The following is an 18,933-nucleotide window of genomic DNA, read 5'->3' as shown; positions in this document are numbered from 1 at the left end:
ATCAAGACATGTCAAACTTTCGACGTCACGTGACGTCACGCAACGTAATCGGGACAGTTTTGCCATTGCTGGCAATGGGGTGGGCGCGGCTTCTGCGTGACGCGTCCAGCCCGCAGGCGGGGCAGTTTTGACACCCCTGATCTAAATCCTCTATGGCAGACATGTCAGACACAAGGCCCGGGGGCCAGATCCGGCCCGCTAAGTGGTTTCATGCGGCCCATGAAGCCATCCTGGAAACAGTGAGGGAACGGCCCCCACTGCCTTGGCCCTGGCCCAGAGACCCTCCTTCTGCCAGAGACCCTCAGATCTGTCCCACTCCTGCCCAGGCCCCCATAGGCAACCTTGATGCGAATGATGTAGAGCTGGCCACGCCCACCCAGTAGGCCATACGCACTCTAGCCATGCCCACCCAGTAGGCCACGCCCACCCTGGCCATACCCTCCCAGCCCCCTGAGGGCAACCACAATGCTGATGTGGCCCTCAATGAAATTGAGTTTGACACCCCTGCTCTATGGAGAGAAAATGTACACTTTTTGCCTTCAAAAAACGTAGTATTGTCTCAGCACTACTAAAGAGCCAGCCATTTCACAGAGAGATTTTGCATTCAGATCACATTCTATTGTTTTCTCCAAAACTTCCCTTCTAACTTTACCTATGTCCCACCAGTAACTGTTGCAGCACAGACAGGTGCAGGCCATACAAAAACCTATTTGTAATAAATGTAATAAATATTTGCAAAGAAGGCAAAGGCAACCTACGCCATCGACTTACCTTGATTTTCTCTGCATTGTGTGTATTGTTGGTCTTGGAGTTGAAGTACTGGGTGATTAGTATTTTCTGCTTTTTTACCTTCTCCTTCTCCTTTGTCAACGCGGCTTCCAGGTCTATCACTTTTGCCCGCAGCTCTTTGTTGCGGCGTAGTCTTTCGGTAGATTTAGAGCAGGCTTCTTCAAGAGCTTTTTTAACCTATCGGGTTAAGAGACAGAGGCAATGCATATTCATCTGAAAAAAATGCAGAAAGTGAAGGCCGTGTCTGAATTGTTACTTTGTCTCATCACTCGGAAAGCTCATAGATTTTGGCTTCCTGCTTGGAGAATAATTTTTGTCTGGCTTCTGTTTAGGGATATAAGGCTTTTTTTTTTTAGAGTATTAGGAATCTCTGCTCAAATTTTAGATACTTTCTGTTAGAGGTATTGGATCCACCACTCATAATCGGCATGCAGAAGATTCTGAAGTAGTCTATGGCCTCTCCTTACTAAGGAATGGATGAACATAAGCCAGGCTTAACTACATCTTCTTAGGTTCTTTAATACCATTGATATGAATTCCAAAGGAAGCATGTTATACAGGTAGTGCTTAAGTTAAAACCATTTGTTCAGCAACTGTTCAAAATTACAACATCCCTTGAATGTAGGGATTTAATGACCATTCCCAAAGTTCTGGTGGCCAAGTTCAGAACTCAGGTTGCCAAGCACCTGACAATCACGTGATTGCAATTTACAACCTTCCCTACTGGCTTCTCCAGAGAGTCACTGGGGAAGCTGGCAGGGAAGGTCATGAGTCACTAAGGTAAATCTACACACACACACACACACACACACCCTACTGGCATTTCTTCACTTGCATTGCACTGCATTCTCCTTAACTCCTGCAATTGCACCTACCCTGTGCCAGCCTTCTACGACTTCCTTGTGATTGCACATACATATTCCATGCTCTCCATCCATTAACACCACATCCAGTGCACTCTTTTCATGGCCACCTTTTGATTAGAATTGTGTGAAGTGCCATCTATTACTACAAAGCCAGTGTGTCTAAAGATGCTTCACTTGACATTTGCCAGGCTTTCTGCACAAACTATTTTATATTTTTAAAAAGGCTTCATGTTGCCATGCTGCATCTGCTGGGGCAACCATTTTGTGAACAGGAATGGCCACTCAACAGTCATTTTGCAAAATGCCAGGCTAGAAAGTGGGAGACTGTGAGCTGAAGTCCCACCTTAGCCATGAAAGCCAGCTGAGTGAGTTTGGCCCCTTGCTCTCAGCCCAACTCATCTCACAGGGTTGTTGTTGTGGGGGAAATAGGAGGAAGGTGGTGTGTTGGATATGTTTGCTGCCTTATTTGTAAAAATAATAAAGGTGTGTGTGTTTATGTGTGTGTGTGTGTGTGTGTAATGCCTATAATCCCCCCCCTGTGCCCCTAAAAACAAAAGAGGGCCTGGGAACCTCTGTATTACAATCAGTGTCAACCACTTATCCTGCTATCAACCTCACATTGTAAATGGCAACACAAAAAGTAAGCACAGCTAAAGAGCCTTCCATTTCAACCAAATTATATCAACACTTCATCAGCACAGAATGTCATTTCTGACAATGTCCACAATCCCAGACTGAACAGACTATTTTAATCACTGGAAGTTGCTTCCCTTTTTACCTTCGCATTGCGCTGAGAGTCCAAAGCTAGCTTGTCATGGCATTCTTCCAGCTCTTCTTCCAGCGTCTGAATTCTTTGCTCATTCTGGGTCCTGCATGAAAAGAGAAATAGCCCAAAGAACAGATGTACTCAGAGAATGTGCTTGGTTCCCCCCCCCCCAAAATCTCAAGTATTGCCTAGTATTTTAGAATATTTTTTTTAACAAATCCTGATATTTTACATTTGACTTTTTTTCAAGGTAGATACTAATGTCTACCACACCAATAAAAAACATTCAGTTGGCCATACTGAGCAATGTACAAAGTGGAAGGATGGGCAAGTTCATTTACCTATCTTTCTTTAAGCCAGCAATCTCAGAATCTTTGTGCTCCAATTCAATCTGCACCTTTCCCAAAGCTATCTGCATCTTGTTATGAGAAGTCAACACATTTTCTAGAATTGTGGTCATTTTGATGTTGTCTTCCTTTGCTTCTTCCAGCTTGCGTTGTAGATTTGCTACCTGTAGGACAACAACATGACAGGCAATGAGCAGTTGGCCCAATAACGATTTTGCATGTCTCAGGCATAGCTCAGGAGCAGAGGACCCGGATTTTTTTTACAAGCAAATGGTCCTAGTTGAAGAGTATCAGACAATGCGCTCTGTAAACACCTCTTCCTTTGACAGCCTGGAAAACTGTAGCTGCCACACAGAATTGACAAGGCTAGAAGACAAACTGTTGTAGCAACTTTCTCTGTTCGGCAAACTTCATCTTTTATCTTGAGCTATGAAAATGTTGTCATGCCTTCAGTGCAGAATAAATCATTACCACGTATGAAAAGCAACCTCAGAGTGCCTCAAATGCACTGGGGCAATGATGCAGCCTTGTACAAGAGATTGCTACCGTTGTGTCCAGGTTATTGATGTGGGTGGATTCTGATCTACCTAAGGTCGTGGAACAAGTTCACTTTACGAACAAAGGGAACTGCCCAATATTAATTAAATCCAACCAATTTAAGTCCATCTACTTAACGGGTGCCGCCGTTCGGAGAATGCCGTCTGGTGACCCCCAGGGGGAGGGCGTTCTCTGTGGGTGCGCCTGACCTGTGGAACCGTTTACCGGTTGAGCTCCGGATGGCTCCCGACCTTCGCTCCTTCCGACGTGACCTAAAAACCTATTTGTTTGAACAAGCCGGCCTGGTCTGATGGGTTTTGTTTTAATTATTGTTTTAATGTAATTTATTTTCTGCATTTGGGCACTAGGGTTTAATTTGTTTTTAATTTCTGTATTTTGGGTATTTTGGTATTTATGTCCCTGTTCACCGCCCTGAGTCCTTCGGGAGAAGGGTGGTATACAAATCAAATCAAATCAAATAAATAAATAAATAAATAAATTGTTCATAGTCTTTTCTAGATCGAGTTGGGAGAATGAACGCAGGCATGCCGTGGATTAAATCTAGGCACAGTGCATATGATCTATCCCTGAATTACCAATTCCACTTTTGAACAGTTCTCTGTGGACTTTCAGAGAAGTAAAGGACATCAGACAAAGCTGTACCAGCCAGGCTTAAGGTCAGTTTTCCCTCAGAACATGGGAACCTTTTACTTACCGATAGCAGAATTTTTATTTATTACGGTATTTTATAGGTGAAATTAACAGACAAAAATAAGAGCCAATACAAGAGATCATTATCATCTAGATACAGAAAAAGCAAGAAAAATAAATCTTGACATTTGGGGTAAGAGGAAAGGACTCAAGTAAAACTGAGTCCGAGTCTTCACTGTTACATCACCAAGGAATGGGGAGATCATATTCAGGATCATAGACGTAGCAAGAATATGGCCCGAGAATCAATCAAATTTAGATAGTACGGTGTGACAAATGAAGGAGTATACGTAACCACTTTGTTCACAAATGTATTCATCCATATGGCCTAGCGCAGGGGTAGGCAACCTTGGCTCTTTTATGACCCGTGGACTTCAACTCCCAGAATTCCTGAGCCAGCCAAGCCATGCTGGCTCAGGAATTCTGGGAGTTGAAGTCCACGAGTCATAAAAGAGCCAAGGTTGCCTACCCCTTGGCCTAGTGCAATGGTTCCTAATCAGTGGCACAGGAATTTCATTTCGATCTTGAGCTACAAATATTCTCCTCTATAAGTAATGGTCTGTGATGGTGCTGCAGGTTGTTCCAGGTTGTTTTTTGACTTGACAAAAAAACAAACACTGTGGGTCAATTCTGATTTTGGAATAAAACAGTCATTTTGCACTGTTGCACCTGGAACATTGTGTTGAGACTTGTGATTTTGTTTTGTTTTTAGCTTAGTCATATCCTTTGGCTAAGGCTGGGTTGAGTGATTGAGAAATGGCCGACCATCCTAGGCAAATCCCAGAGGGACTGTAGGTAGCTTCTGGAGCTCCTGCTTGGAAAGTTCCAGCCTTTTTAAAAAAGATTCATTATGTGGAATTTCATATAGGTGGGTAGCAATGAGACTATGAAAGGGCTACTAATACAGTATAGGCTGTTGCGAGTTTGGGTGTGGTGTTTGAGTGCACTCTCAACATAATAAGCCAATATAGTACTTTCAAAATGTTCCCGTTGTGGTTAATTATCCATTTGGCTCTGACACCACAATGGACTGAAAATCTTAGGCTAGGTGATTAAGATTTAGCCATCTAGCCATGTTTTCTGGCATGCTGTTAGCTTTTTAAAATGCCTAGAATATGTTTTGCTTTGACAGTCAGTAAATTTTGCACTTGTCGAGTGCAAACTTACTTATAATTGCTGTTTCTATGACATTTTTCTCCCACATGATTCTGGGTGGCTCTGCGCTCATTTGTTTTCTGAATTTTTTCTGAGTTTAAGTTTTCGTATATTTGTGATTGCTTTTTTCTGGTGTGGGCTTAGGATGCATTTGGCAACTGGTTGAGGCTGAGGAACCAGGCAGGATTGTTGTTGGGCTGATGCACTGTGACTGGAATGTGTGCATGGGTATTTGTATAATGCAAAAATTGTAAACAGCACACTATTTGGCTCCTAGTTGCAGTGATTTTTAACAGAAACAGAAAAAAATCATGCTGGCAAGAATATAATTATATATTCTGTAGAAGCTGAATAAATAAATAAATTGCATTGATTAGGTTTTTTCTTGTTTATTCCAAGGAGACCAGTGGCGTGTGGAAAATAACTATTGCTAACTAGTTAGGTAAATTAATGTAGCTCTGTAGCTTAAAAATTAGCTTTCTTTACTCTTTCTAAGTATGATAGTTAAGTGCCTCAGGCAGCTTAATCAACTGAAAAATCTACTCTGCTGTGAAGTAGGAAGATTTTTTTTCTGATCAGATGCCATCATTCCATCTATTTCATCTTATGAGGAAATTATAATTCAAAAATATTTTGAAAAATCACCTTGCTGGCTGTTTCCCACCCACCCCCTCCCCCCAAACTATCAAACAACAGTCAGCACTACTCTGTCATACTGTCTATCCTTGTGGTGCTGGGGTGAAAAATGGAGCAGCAAAGGGTTGTTCCTCACTTCTCCCAGCACCTAATATATAGTGACTGGAATATTTGAAACAGCCAAAAGAAATACCTGATAGATAATTTATTGAAGTCTTTATGGATGATAAACAGAAACATTCAGGTGTTTTGGGGAAAATACTTAGTTGAGAAGTGTAGACAAAGCTGATAAGTGTCTTTCCCCATTTGGTGTTACCTTGCGCTTCTCTCTTTCTTCAATGGCAGCTATTTGCCCTCTGAACTTCTGGTTCTCCCTTAATGCTTCATCGTGGGATTTGACTGACACAGAAAGAGCTTCCTCTCTGCAGACAAGGAGAGACTGTGTCTTTTATGAAAAAGAGAGGGAGAGAAAAATGTTATTTTTCTAAATGCCAGGAACTAGTCTCCGGGGGGGGGGGGGGCGGGGGGAAATGTTACCCTCAATTCTGTGCAAATAAATCTGTAACTAAACAGTACAGAGAGACTAGAATATTCAGAACTAGTCACCATTCCACACACATCCATGAGCCACAAAATATGTTCAAGCATCACTTGGGGGAAAAAATGATTAGCAACCTAGAGACAATCATTTTTGAAGGCAATTTAATCTAATGGTTAATATTAGGAAATGAATTCTACCACCTAATTTTACCATAAAATGAAGCCCAGCACAAAAGAAGCGTACTCGACCCATTTTTTTAATCATAAAAGATGCCAAAGCACAAAGGAGGTGTAGATTAATTGCTGACACAAAATGCTGCATATTGCAAATAAAAGCAAGTAGTGATAGGGACATGACATCAAATACCAGTGTATAGTATAATAATAAACTGTCTTACTATTTCTACCCGCTGCCTATGGAATAGTAATATTCTCTCTTATAGAACTAATTGTAGGATAAAACAATAATACCAAACAATAAAGTAACATACAAAGTGCAAAATACAGCTTAAATTATTAAAAACTAGCAATGGAAGCAACTTCCTATTTCAAATTAAACAATATCAGATTTCTTTAATAGATACAAACTTCCTAGTTTAAGAATGTTTGATATAACACTTTTGTAAACATGAACTTTTAACACATCAAATTATTCTCTAGTTTTACAAGTGAGTCGATATAAGATATGCTTCCTTAAAATTCTCGGCTCTTATCATAACACTTTAATTTCTCAAATTCCAGGCAGAATATGTCACCTTCATGTTTTATCTATATTATGGTTTTAATTACATTAATCTTAGAAAAAATTTTCAAATCAAATTTCTGAATCATGCACGCTGTGTATGTGTGGGCAGCAGGGAAGACAAGAGACTGAAATGAACCAGGCTGTTGTTCAATATCAGGTGTGAATAAGAACATATGAATGGGTGTGCTTATGGATGCATGCACGTGTGCATGCGCATACAAACACGCACACACACACACACACACAGAGGTCCAGTACAGGCTAGTCCTTCTAGGACTGAGAGAGAATGACTGACCCAATGATATCCAGCTGGCTTCCTTGCCTAAAGGAAAACTGGAATCTCCCTACTTATATGTGACTGATTAGCTGATATCCTCTTTCTGCATGTCACGGTTTTAAACTCACTCTGTGAAGATCTGATCCCTCACTAACAACATCCCTGTCAGTTTCTAATTGTTTGCGGCTCCTGATTTTTCTTTTACGCTCCAGCTTTTCATCCACAGCCATGGCAGCTTTGAAGAAATCACGTGAAGAGGCTCTGCGATTATCACCACAGTCAGAGACAGATTCCCTTCCAGGCAGATCAGTCATGAAACGAACTCTACGCTTTGGAGAATACAGGGCAGAAGCTTGTTCCCTACGTTCCAGGTTGTCCTTTATGTCACAGGCAAGGCATGACCTAAAATGGTTACTGGACTTCTGCTGCCAGCAATTTTCCGAAGACTTTCTTTTTTTAAGAGGCATTTTTGCTATAAACTTTGTGGCTTAAGGAGAAATAAAAATCCTGGAGAAGGCAGATCAAGTTTGAAGAGTGGTGTCCATTTTCAAATACAGTTTCTTATTCCCAATTACGTATATTTTTAAAGAAAGCTGTTACATTACTGAGGTCTGAAGGGAGCCATTTTAAATCTGATTTTGTTCCCTTCCCCCATCAATGGCTGTTGAAAAGTTCTATGCTCAACAGCCCTTCTTATTCAAAGGTAAAGCTGTATGTTCTCTCCCATATCATAGAAATGCTGGGACATCACCCTGTTCCATTTGTGATGTCATGAGACTCCTCCCCTTTGGTCAGAATGTGATTTAAACAGTGTAATATTTCACAATCCAGATTCTGTAATGCTCAAATTAAGTGAAAAGGTTGTGCCGGTTGACAAGCTGGATTAAATTTAGCCTCTTATTATTTTTTTTCAAAATAGCAACATTGAGATCTGCAGTGGTAGGTCCTTGGAGGTTAAAATGCTCTGATATTACTTGACATACCCTATTTTGAGTCCCGATATCAAGTTGTGTCTGTTAATTCTTTTGTCTAAAACAAACTCAGAAACCCTTCCCTGCCTAAGAGAAAACTAAAACCTGGGTCTCCCTACTCCTACATGATTGCTCCATCTATTTTTCCAAAATTTGTTTTAATGCTCTAGAACTATTACTTATTCATTATTCCCATTCAAAAATCATCTAAATCAAAACTGTTAATATGTGTACTTACGTGTACTGTAAGTGTGTGGTTCCAGCCAACAGGAAAAATGTATATTAATACAAATGATCATTTAATTATATATAATGTACCTATATTTGATCTTGTAGCATTTAAAATCTTAAAAATCAGAAACAAATATAATTCTAAGGCGTTGCTCCCTGTGGAATCAAAATGCTACTTCACTTTCTTGGCTCTAAAAGTGTTTCACGTTTATAAAAAACAAAAGATATATATTAGATTAGAAATGGCTGACTGAACATTTAATCAGTTTAAAACGGCAGAGGGATGATAACTTTTTAAAGCCAGGTCTCTCTCTAATGCACGGCTGGAAAATTGTTGTAGGGTTTGAAGAAACTTTGGAGGCATTAGACCTGGTAAGGCAGCAAAGTACAATGTTAAACCCTGAATGAGGACTGCAAAGATCCAGATTTAAATCTCTATTGAATATGGAGCTCCCTTCAACACAACCTATTGTGTAAAATTGTTGTAGAAGGGTAAAGTTAGAGATCTCCATGCATGCCGTCATAGAAAAGGTGGGATGCAAATGTAATAAATAAATAATGTACAGAAAAAGGAACAAAGGCAGAAGACCAAAATCTAACGTATATATTACTATAGGCAGATACAACACTACAGACACTTTATGTCTATTACATTTTTAGAGTACCTGATCATATTTAGCCTTCAGGGCTATACAAAATTGGCGGAGCTGATTATTTTCTGATTGCACATGTATGAAGGACTGCAGTTCTTCTTCCAGTTGCTGTACTCTGAGCTAGGGGAAATGAAAGATGGCTTTCAGCTTAAACATTTTCTAAAATGTCTGGAGAAAATATGATGAACAGAATCCCATAGAATCTACAGGTAGACTGTAAAAGGTTATGGTATAAGACTATAAAAAGCCAGATTCTAACAGGTGAAATCAAAATAGTCTAAAACATATCAGCATGCAATTCTTGTGTTATTTAAATACATCTATTCCTCATGATGGCATGCACTTTTGCACATTTAGGCATATGCCTTATTTTTTACTGAGCGTCCCCTCTAACTCTCCTTGCAATATTAAATCGACTGTGATTTCACTACAGTTCATTGAAATTACAGGCAGTTTAATGTCTGTTTGAACTTAATGACAGTGCTGAACAAGTGGCACACACATCCAGCCCTAGAAGTTTTGGTTGAATCATGAGAGTGCATTTCAGCCACTGGCCGTCGCTTCCATTTGCCATAGTGTTCCGCAGTCAGTCATATGATTGTAATTTGTGACCTTCCTTGCCAACTTCCCACAAGCAAAATCAGTGGGGAATTTGGCAAGAAGTCAAAAGCCACAGTCACATGAGATCCTCACTTAATGACCAGCTTAACAAAGAGAACTAGAACTGCCTTTGCTAAGCGGTGCAGTGACAGGGTTGTTCAGCTTATGACTGCATTTTCAGTTCCAGTTAGCAATGTTAAGCAAAGACTACCCATAAGGTAATATTTTCAACTAAAAGCATTTACATAGTGACATTACCAATTTAATGACTAAATTGTCACTCTTCCTAAGTATGTCTTCACTTTTACTTATTTCCTATGCCTCTTGTTTATTGTCATCCGAAAATATCCATCATCTAGATAACACAACCAAGTCATTACATTGCTTCTATGCCACAGGAATGATCTACTTTGCATCTACAAAGCCTATCTTTGTATTTCTATTCTTTGTTTAGTTTTCAGGCCTATAAGCCGTTTATTTATGTTGCTGTTGTTAGTTGCGAAGTCGTGTCTGACCCATCGCGATCCCATGGACAACGTTCCTCCAGGCCTTCCTGTCCTCTACCATCTTCTGGAGTCCATTTAAGCTCACGCCTACTGCTTCAGTGACTCCATCCAGCCACCTCATTCTCTGTCGTCCCCTTCTTCTCTTGCCCTCGATCTTTCCCAGCATTAGGCTCTTCTCCAGTGAGTCCTTCCTTCTCATTAGGTGGCCAAAATATTTGAGTTTCAGCTTCAGGATCTGGCCTTCTAAAGAGCAGTCAGGGTTGATCTCCTCTAGGACTGACCGGTTTGATCACCTTGCAGTCCAAGGGATTTGCAGGAGTCTTCTCCAGCACCATAGTTCAAAGGTCTCAATATACATTTATAACATGTTTCAAACAAAAACAGTAGTTGGAAATTAATGACAGAATCTGAAAGAAATTTCAGATAATGTTCAAGGGTTCCAGAAGTGCCACAGAAGCCACTTTCTATGCTGCAGCTGGAAAGTTTTAAATCTGGGAATCATATTGGTGAAGTTAGGGAACAGCGCTTGCTCTTGTCTTAAAATCAAGAATGGCTTTAAACACTGCAGCAGTGGGATAAACCCATGGAAAGCAGCTTATGCTATGTTACTAACAAGACTTAAAGAGGGGGTCATATACAGATTTCTCACTCCTGGCTTTAACTCCTGGCTTTTTAGCAAACTGCTAAAAAAAATGTTTTTAAACTTTCAAGCCAAATGTCTCTTTTTTCACAACACTCTAACATACAAGTCTGGTAAAAATTCTAAGATAGCAGAAGCAATTGTTATTATTTCTCTTTTCACTTGCTTGCCCCTTTTTTCCCTTTAAAAAAGTTTTTAAAAAGAGACCAGAGGCACAATCTACCATGCTTCAGCTTGAAGATATTTTTTTTTAAATTTACACACACATTTATGACCTGTCTTCATGCAGAACAGGATTCAATGATAGAAAACACAAGATGGTTCAAGCGTGCTCAAAAACAGATTTTATTCTTCCCACTCATCTCCAGAAATAAAGAGGATTATTCACGAAGGCAGCAGTAGGAGTGTCTCTAAAGCAAAAGAAGGCACACACACACCTCCAAATATTCTGGATTCAACCATCCCAGCTCCTTGTTTAATCCTTGTGAGGTGGGAGCAAGGGATACAAGGATCCTCAGTGTTCCTATTCCTAATTCAAGAAACTATGCTGAAAAACAGTATAGATCTAACGATCAGGAGAAAGTAAAAGAAGGTGAATAGGAAGCTCAAGAATGATCCTTCTTTCAACGATTTAGATATCTGACTTGTCTCTTTAGCACAGGGACCTTTTTGTTATCCCTTAACTTTGCAAACTTTACTGGCTGATGTCTTATATTCGCTAAGCTAAAGTACCTGGCTTTTCCTGCTCAGGCTTAGAAATTTCTCTCCTCATTTTTTTTCTTTGCTTTCATTCTACTGTGATCCCAGAGTCTTTAGCAGATGGTGAAGAAATGAAGTAGTTATAAACTTTCATCATTAGCTCAAAGCATAATAAAAGAGAAAAGACTGGTTGGAGTATTAGCAAGATGAAACAGAGGAATCTGTTCTCTGTCAACCAAAGATATTGAAACTAAGGTTTGGGTAGTTCAGCCTTCTATTCTGGAGATATCTAGAGTAACCGTTTCTTTTCTCCAAAACATTGATTCAATTTATTTATTGAAGTATTTATAATTTGCCCTAGGAATTTTGGAGTGCGTATGTATGTATGTATGTATGTATGTATGTATGTATATATATATATATGTATATGTATATGTGTGTGTGTGTGTGTGTGTATACACACATATATATAAAACGCACTCCAAAATTCCTAGGGCAAACTATAAATACTTCAATAAATATACATGTATATATATATATATACATATACATATACAACCTCAGAAAACACATATACACATACATACACACAGTATATCTATCTATCTTTCACTCTTCTTCCCATACCCTATATACACCTAAGAGTTTTAGATGCCAAAATACATCCAAAAAATTGTGTTTGTCTTATCTGAAAATTTACAGTAATACTTTTAAAAATTAGCCATATATCCTGTATACACTTGCAGAAATAAATGCCTACCCGTGGATAATTAACAAAAAAAACTATGAAAAATGTGCCACTCACAGATAAGCCAATTGTGAAAATTAAAAATATACCAAAATGTCAGGGTCAGCTTTTCATGGTAGTTTGGTTAACATTTTGAAGGTTGGTCATCTGCAGGGGGGCGTGTAGATGAGAGTGCGGATTATTTCTCAATCTCAGCAATGTTAAGATGCGTGGACTTCAAGTCCCAGATTTCCCTTGTCAGAATGCTAGCTGGAGAATTCTGGGAGTTGAAGTCCACCCATCTTAACTGAGACGACAATAAGGTTCCATAATCTCTTGGTATTACTGCATAAATAGACAATTATGTTGTTTTTTGAGTAGAAAAGCTGAATAGAGAGGGCTTCCGGATGGCAAGGCGACGCCGGAGGCAGCCATTTCTTGGCTGTCAGCCTCGCAGCTCCGTAGAGCCGCCGAAAACAGCGTCGATCAGCTGTTCGGAGGCTTGGAAGCCCCCACCTCGGGAGAAGAGGAGGGGGTGAGCGTCCAGGTAGGGGTAGAGCTCTCCGGGGCCGCCAGAACTTAGAGTTTTGGTGGCGGAAGGATTGAGCCCCCCCGAAGCCTGGGCATGCTCCGGACTGCAAGGCGTCTCTGCTCCGGGTTTTTTGGAGCAGAACAGGGTGTTCGCAACCATCCCTGCTAGCAAGGAAGAGCTTATGAGAAAGAGGACGCAGGCAGAGCGATGCAGGAGATTTTGGTGAAGATGATGTTTTGATCTTTAACTCAATGGACTTTGCTGAATCTGCATGTGAAAGTGAGTAGTTAACAATAGAGGGTGAAAATGGCGACTATATCTTCTAAAGTTCCTTCCCTGAGGCAGCAGTCTTCGGCGAAAACTTTATTGTCCTCTGCATCTGAATCTGTATCAGCTTTTACAGTAAAAGATTTGCAGAGTTTGCTCCAAGAAACTATGGAAAAGCAAATGCAACAATTTGTTGAGATAATGGAGAAAAAGTTGGAGGAGAAGTTTACAGAGAAATTAGCAGAAATGAGAGCAGACATCACATCTGCAACGTTAAATCTGGCTAAAAGCATTGAGATTTTGGATGAAAAAGTGGAAGATCTTGTTCAAAATGATACTAGAATGGAAGCCAAAATGACAGAAACTGAAAATATGATAGCGGAAATGGATTATGATTTGATTTCGACACAGTATTTTCAGATGGAGCTTGCTTTGAGAATCAGAGGCCTAAAAGAAAATCCTAAGGAAAATTTGACGAAAATGGTTTCTGAGGTTTTGGAAGGGGTGTTGGAGCGACCAGCAGATGAAATAATGGAAGATATAGATAAAATCTTCCGTGTTAATTCGTGGATTGCAAGACAAAGGAAATTACCCAGAGATGTGGTGGTTTATTTCACAAAGAGAAAGATTAGAAATGAAGTTATCCAGGCCTCCTATAATATTGATTTTGTAATGGATGAGCAAAAAGTTTTGATTTTAAAAGAGATTCCTGCAAGAATTTTAAGAAAAAGGAAAGAATTTGCCTTTTTGACACAAGAATTGAGACGACGTGATATTAAATTTAGATGGCAAATACCAGAGGGAATGGTGGTGACTCATGAAGGTACGAGGCATTGTCTTACCACGGTGGTTCAGGCACGTGACTTTTACAGTAATGTTTTAAAAGCAGTCCCCATATCGTCTTTGGAGTCTACAAAGAAAAAAGGTGACAGAGAGCCTCAACGTTCCAGAGAGAATCCACAAGATGTTGAAGGGTTAACGCAGACAGATGTGAAAGTTACAGGAGTGGGTCAAATTTCATCACCACGGGAGAAGGCCAGAAATTGGAAGAGGTGTGCTGTTTCTGGAAGAATGAAGCAAACTTGAGGATTTAGTTGCATAATTGCAAGAGATAATAATGTAATAAGGATGCTAGAAGGATTAAGTATGTGGGGATTCATTTTTCACCCTTATAAAATAATTATATAATATTTTGTGTTGCTTTAGTTTTAAGATGATTATGAAAATTTAATTGGGAAGATTTGTAGTAGTGTTTATTGATATTCTGTAGGTTATGCTTTGTTATTCGGATGGAAAGTTTTAAGCCTGGAAGGTAGTGTATGGTATTTTAAGTTGTATAATATATTAGGAGAAGGAAAGGTTGTATTAATTTGGTTTTAGTATGTTAAAGTCTAGTTGGATAGAAGAATAGTTTTATAAAACTGATTTAAATTGTTTTATGTGTGATTGAAATTAATTTGTAATACTTTTATGGGCAATATTGGAGTAGGTAATAGAATATAAGAATATAAGAATGATGTGATTATATAAAAAAAATTTTTTTAAGTTTGGAAGTAATCTATGGTATTTTAATTTGTATAATATATTAGGATAATATGAATTTAAGGTATTATTTTGTATTTGAATAATCATTGATATGATATATATATGTATGTTTGGAATTTACCTATATGAGTTAAAGTTTGATAGTTTGACAAATAGCTTAGGATTGTTTGCGTAAGTTAGATCATGATTGTTTGTTTGTATTTTTATACCCTGTGTTTTGGTATTAGATTGGAAAGTATTATTTTGTATTTGTATAATTATTGATATTATATATATATATATATATATATATATATATATATATATATATATATCTAATGTTTGGAGTTTTCTTATATGAGTTAAAGTTCGGTAGTTTAAATAGTTTAGGATTGTTTGCGTAAGTTAGATTATGATTGTATTTTTATACCCTGTATTTTGCTCTGGGAAGCGGGGGGGGGGGGGGAGGGGAAAGGGAGGGAGGGGTTGGGGAGGGAGGGAGGGGGAAGAGGGTGGGGGAGGGGGTTGGGAGGGTTTTTTTTTCTTTTTTGGTTTGCTAAAGATAAAATGTATTGTAAAACTTTTTAATTAAAAAAAAAGCTGAATAGATTGCACGTAGAAACAACCATTGTTAGTGAGTCAGCCCCATTCCCCTGTAATAAATATACTATAAATATACTATAAAAAGAAATTATTTATGTGGAGACTCCTTAAAGGAACCAGAAGTGAGAGAGGATAATGGCCCACAACACCTTAGTTCAAGTCACAGCCTGACTCCAGAATCTTACTTCAATGCTGACCACAGGAAAATGCCCAATAAAACTGGGAGAACAAGCAGGCTGCTCGGTTAAAATGAACCTGCAAAGTTGACAGGAAACAGGTGAAAGGTTATCCCTACACTTCTCTTTGCCTGAGGCACCAGTCCTGAATGTAAAAGTAAAACGGGGAACTAAGTCAAATGAAACAGACGCTGTAAAAACTGCAGATATGATTAAAATAAACCTTTACTTCCGATGAAACTGCAAAAAAGTATTTGTTTTTTTTTCTTAACGTTCCTTTTTGTTGAGGGTTACTTTTTTTTTACTGGAAGAGAAGAGATATCATCAAATGACTTTACGTGTCGTATGCCAGGATGTACTTTCTCAGTTGCATACCTTTTGGTGCTTAAGTGCAGCATCCTGCTCCAGAAATTCCCTTTTTTCTTTCTCTAGTGCTCTCACTGACTCCTGCAGAGAATTAATTTCCAACTTAAAAAAGAAACAGAGCCTACAATTCTGGTGCCGTAAAATATAGTCAATTATTCACACTTTGAACCATCTGGTAAATGAAACATGTCTAGATATTTCTCTAGCAGCAGAGGGAGCCAGACAATTAAAGGGTAAAGGTTCCCCCCCCCGCACACGCGTGCTAGTTGTTTCCGACTCTAGGGGCCGGTGCTCATCTCCGTTTCAAAGCCGAAGAGCCAGCGCTTGCCCAAGGACGTCTCCGTGGTCACGTGGCCGGCATGACTAGACGCCAAAGGCACACGGAACGCTGTTACCTTCCCACCGTAGTGGTCCCTATTTTTCTACTTGCATTTTTTTTACGTGCTTTTGAACTGCTAGGCTGGCAGAAGCTGGGACAATTACTAGTTATCTATAGCATCAGGGGCTAACATCTAAAACTACTAAAAATGACAAATAATTAGTCTTGCATTTATAAACATCAGCTTAAATTAATACCTTTGCTGTGGTTATCGTGCATTTATTTAGAAAATATACTGTTAATAAAATGTTTACATCATGTTTAGCTGGTTGCAGAACTTAGTAACACAAACAAGACCCAGTTCTGAACTACTGTTAAAAATTTTTAAAATAACCTTAACATATTGGATTATTTCAATGAATAAGTGTTTGATATCGTGAATTAAATAGAGGTTAAAAATAACAGGCCAGGTTTAGGCACGCCTCCTATGTCTTTCCAAGTTTATTCTAAACAAATCTGAATCTACAACCCAATGAATTGCAAATCAATTGACAGACTTAACTGTTGGCCAATGGGAACCTCAATACTTTCAACACTTGTGTATAATCTGTACCTTTTTTTCCATTAGTTCGGCTTCCAACCTTTCTATCATTCTTCTTGTTTCTTGTATTGTTTGCTGCGACTGCCATAAAGAATTAAAATAGTTTTTTGTCAACACTTCAAGGAAAATCTAAGCTATTATATTTTTTTCTTGATGTACATTAGGGTCACTTTTGTAAAAATCTGAATCTGCAGTGATTAGTGACAACTCATCAAATACCACAGACTATATACTGGTGTTCTATGTAATTTTCTGGGGCAGATTTTTTTAAAAAAATATCTAGCACTGAAATATTCTTTTCGGTCAATTCAAATCTTGCACATACTATCAGTACAGGTAGTCCTTGACTTACAACCATTTGTTTAGTGACCCGTTCGAAGCTACAACAGCAGTGAAAAAAGTGACTTATGACCAATTTTCACATTTATGACTGTTGCAGCATCCCTGGGGGGGGGTGTCACGTGATTAAAATTCAGATGCTTGGCAACTGGCATGTATTTATGACAGTTGCAAAGTCAAATGGAGGAAGCCAGATTCTCTTAACGACTGAACGATTCACTTAACAACTGCAGTCATTCACCAAATAACTGGCAAGAAAGGTCACAAAGTGGGGCAAAATCAACTTAATAATTGTCTTGCTTAGCGATAGAAATTTGGGGCTCACTTGTGGTTGTAAATAAAGGACCACCTGTGGGCGCCATTTTGTAAATTATGCAAAGCAACCAACATCTTTTTTTTTACTAAGATTGCAAATATGAGTCTGCCTCACTCTAATGAACGTGTAAGGACTTACTGACAAAAAATGTGGGTTTTACTGAAAAACAGGCTAAATACCCATTATACCTCTTCTTCAAGTATCTTTTTTTCCTTCAGCAAAGAATTTCGCTCCTGTAGAACGGTCTCCAGTTCATTTTGGATTTGGGAAACTGCACACTCCAGGTGGCTTTTTTCGGTGGCAATGGTGTCTTCTTTACAGTCCCTCTTCTTGCATTCAGCATGCTCAGTTTGCAAGTCTTCTCTGCAGAATAAACACAACTGTGTGGCAGTCCTGTTAGCCTCTACATTCTTCAGAAATTTCAGAAGACAGGGCAAGAAGCTGAATAAGGGAATAGCTTGTGCTAAAACTAAGGGACAAATACAGAAAACAGCAGGACGGGAAAGAAGAAGCGGGTCACGCTTGGGAAACAACCACACAAATCCCAATTGCCTCTCACAGTGCTTTCTGGAGCTGAGCTTTTTCCCTCTGCACAACCTGTAGCTCTCCCACAACACTGGCTCGAGCAGCGTCCAAAATCAAGTCTTGTTCCTGCAGTTTCTGATTCATTTTTTCTTGTTCCACCTTAATGGGAAAGAAAAGAAACTTATGAACATGTAAGTGACAATAATGAGAGGCAGTTCAGTCTAGTGTTTGTTTGTTTATTTATTTATTTGATTTGATTTGTATACCGCCCTTCTCCCTAAGGACTCAGGGCGGTGAACAGTGACATAAATATCAAAAGCACAAATACAGATATTGAAAACAAATTAAACCCTAATGCCCAAATGCAGAAGATAAGTTACCTTAAAACAATAATTACAACAGAACCCGTCAGACCAGACCGGATTGCTCAAACAGATGGGTTTTTAGGTCGCGCCGGAAGGAGCGAAGGTCGGGAGCCATCCGGAGCTCAACCGGTAAACGGTTCCATAGGTCAGGCTCGCCCACAGAGAACGCCCTCCCTCTGGGAGCCACCAGACGGCATTCTCCGAACGGCGGCACCCTTAGGAGGCCCCCTCTGTGGGAGCGCACTGGGTGGAGGGAAGTTGACGCTGGCAGCAGGTGGTTGCTAAGGTACTCCGGACCCATGCCAAGGCACCAGGCTAGAAACCAAGAGATTGTGAGTTCCAGTCCTGCATTAGCAGTGAAAGCTGGCTGGGTGACTACGGTCCGGTCCTTCTCTCTCAGCCCAACTCACCTCACAGGGTTGTTGTTGTTGTTGTTGTAGGGAAAATTGGAAGGAGGAAGGAGTATTAGGTATGTTTGCTACCTTGTTACATATAAAATAATAAAGGCAGGATAAAAATCAACCAACCAACCAATCACATCTGCTGTTATCAGCTATGACCATTCTGAATTGGCAGGCTCTGTTCACAGTAGCTCATGCTTTAA

The 18,933-nt window shown here is 39.5% G+C and overlaps 1 protein-coding gene across 1 annotated transcript in view; it reads right to left on the bottom strand.

The window, feature by feature from the left end:
- The window catches only part of CCDC150 (coiled-coil domain containing 150), a 38,653-nt gene that overhangs the window by 3,935 nt on the left and 15,785 nt on the right, over positions 1 to 18,933 (bottom strand). Inside the window, exons 11-19 of the mRNA XM_081313005.1 lie at positions 17,999 to 18,123; positions 17,628 to 17,802; positions 16,797 to 16,865; positions 15,874 to 15,945; positions 9,237 to 9,344; positions 6,124 to 6,252; positions 2,763 to 2,932; positions 2,434 to 2,524; positions 772 to 966 (exon numbers count right to left, since the gene is read on the bottom strand). Of these exons, the coding sequence (XP_081169131.1) occupies positions 772 to 966; positions 2,434 to 2,524; positions 2,763 to 2,932; positions 6,124 to 6,252; positions 9,237 to 9,344; positions 15,874 to 15,945; positions 16,797 to 16,865; positions 17,628 to 17,802; positions 17,999 to 18,123 (1,134 nt within the window). The remainder of the gene's footprint in view (positions 1 to 771; positions 967 to 2,433; positions 2,525 to 2,762; positions 2,933 to 6,123; positions 6,253 to 9,236; positions 9,345 to 15,873; positions 15,946 to 16,796; positions 16,866 to 17,627; positions 17,803 to 17,998; positions 18,124 to 18,933) is intronic.

Source organism: Vipera berus (assembly GCF_964194415.1).
Source record: "Vipera berus genome assembly, chromosome: 1".
Classification (NCBI taxonomy): Eukaryota; Metazoa; Chordata; class Lepidosauria; order Squamata; family Viperidae; genus Vipera; species Vipera berus.
Note: the sequence above shows the minus strand (reverse complement) of the source record. Positions and strands in the feature narration are given on the sequence as shown.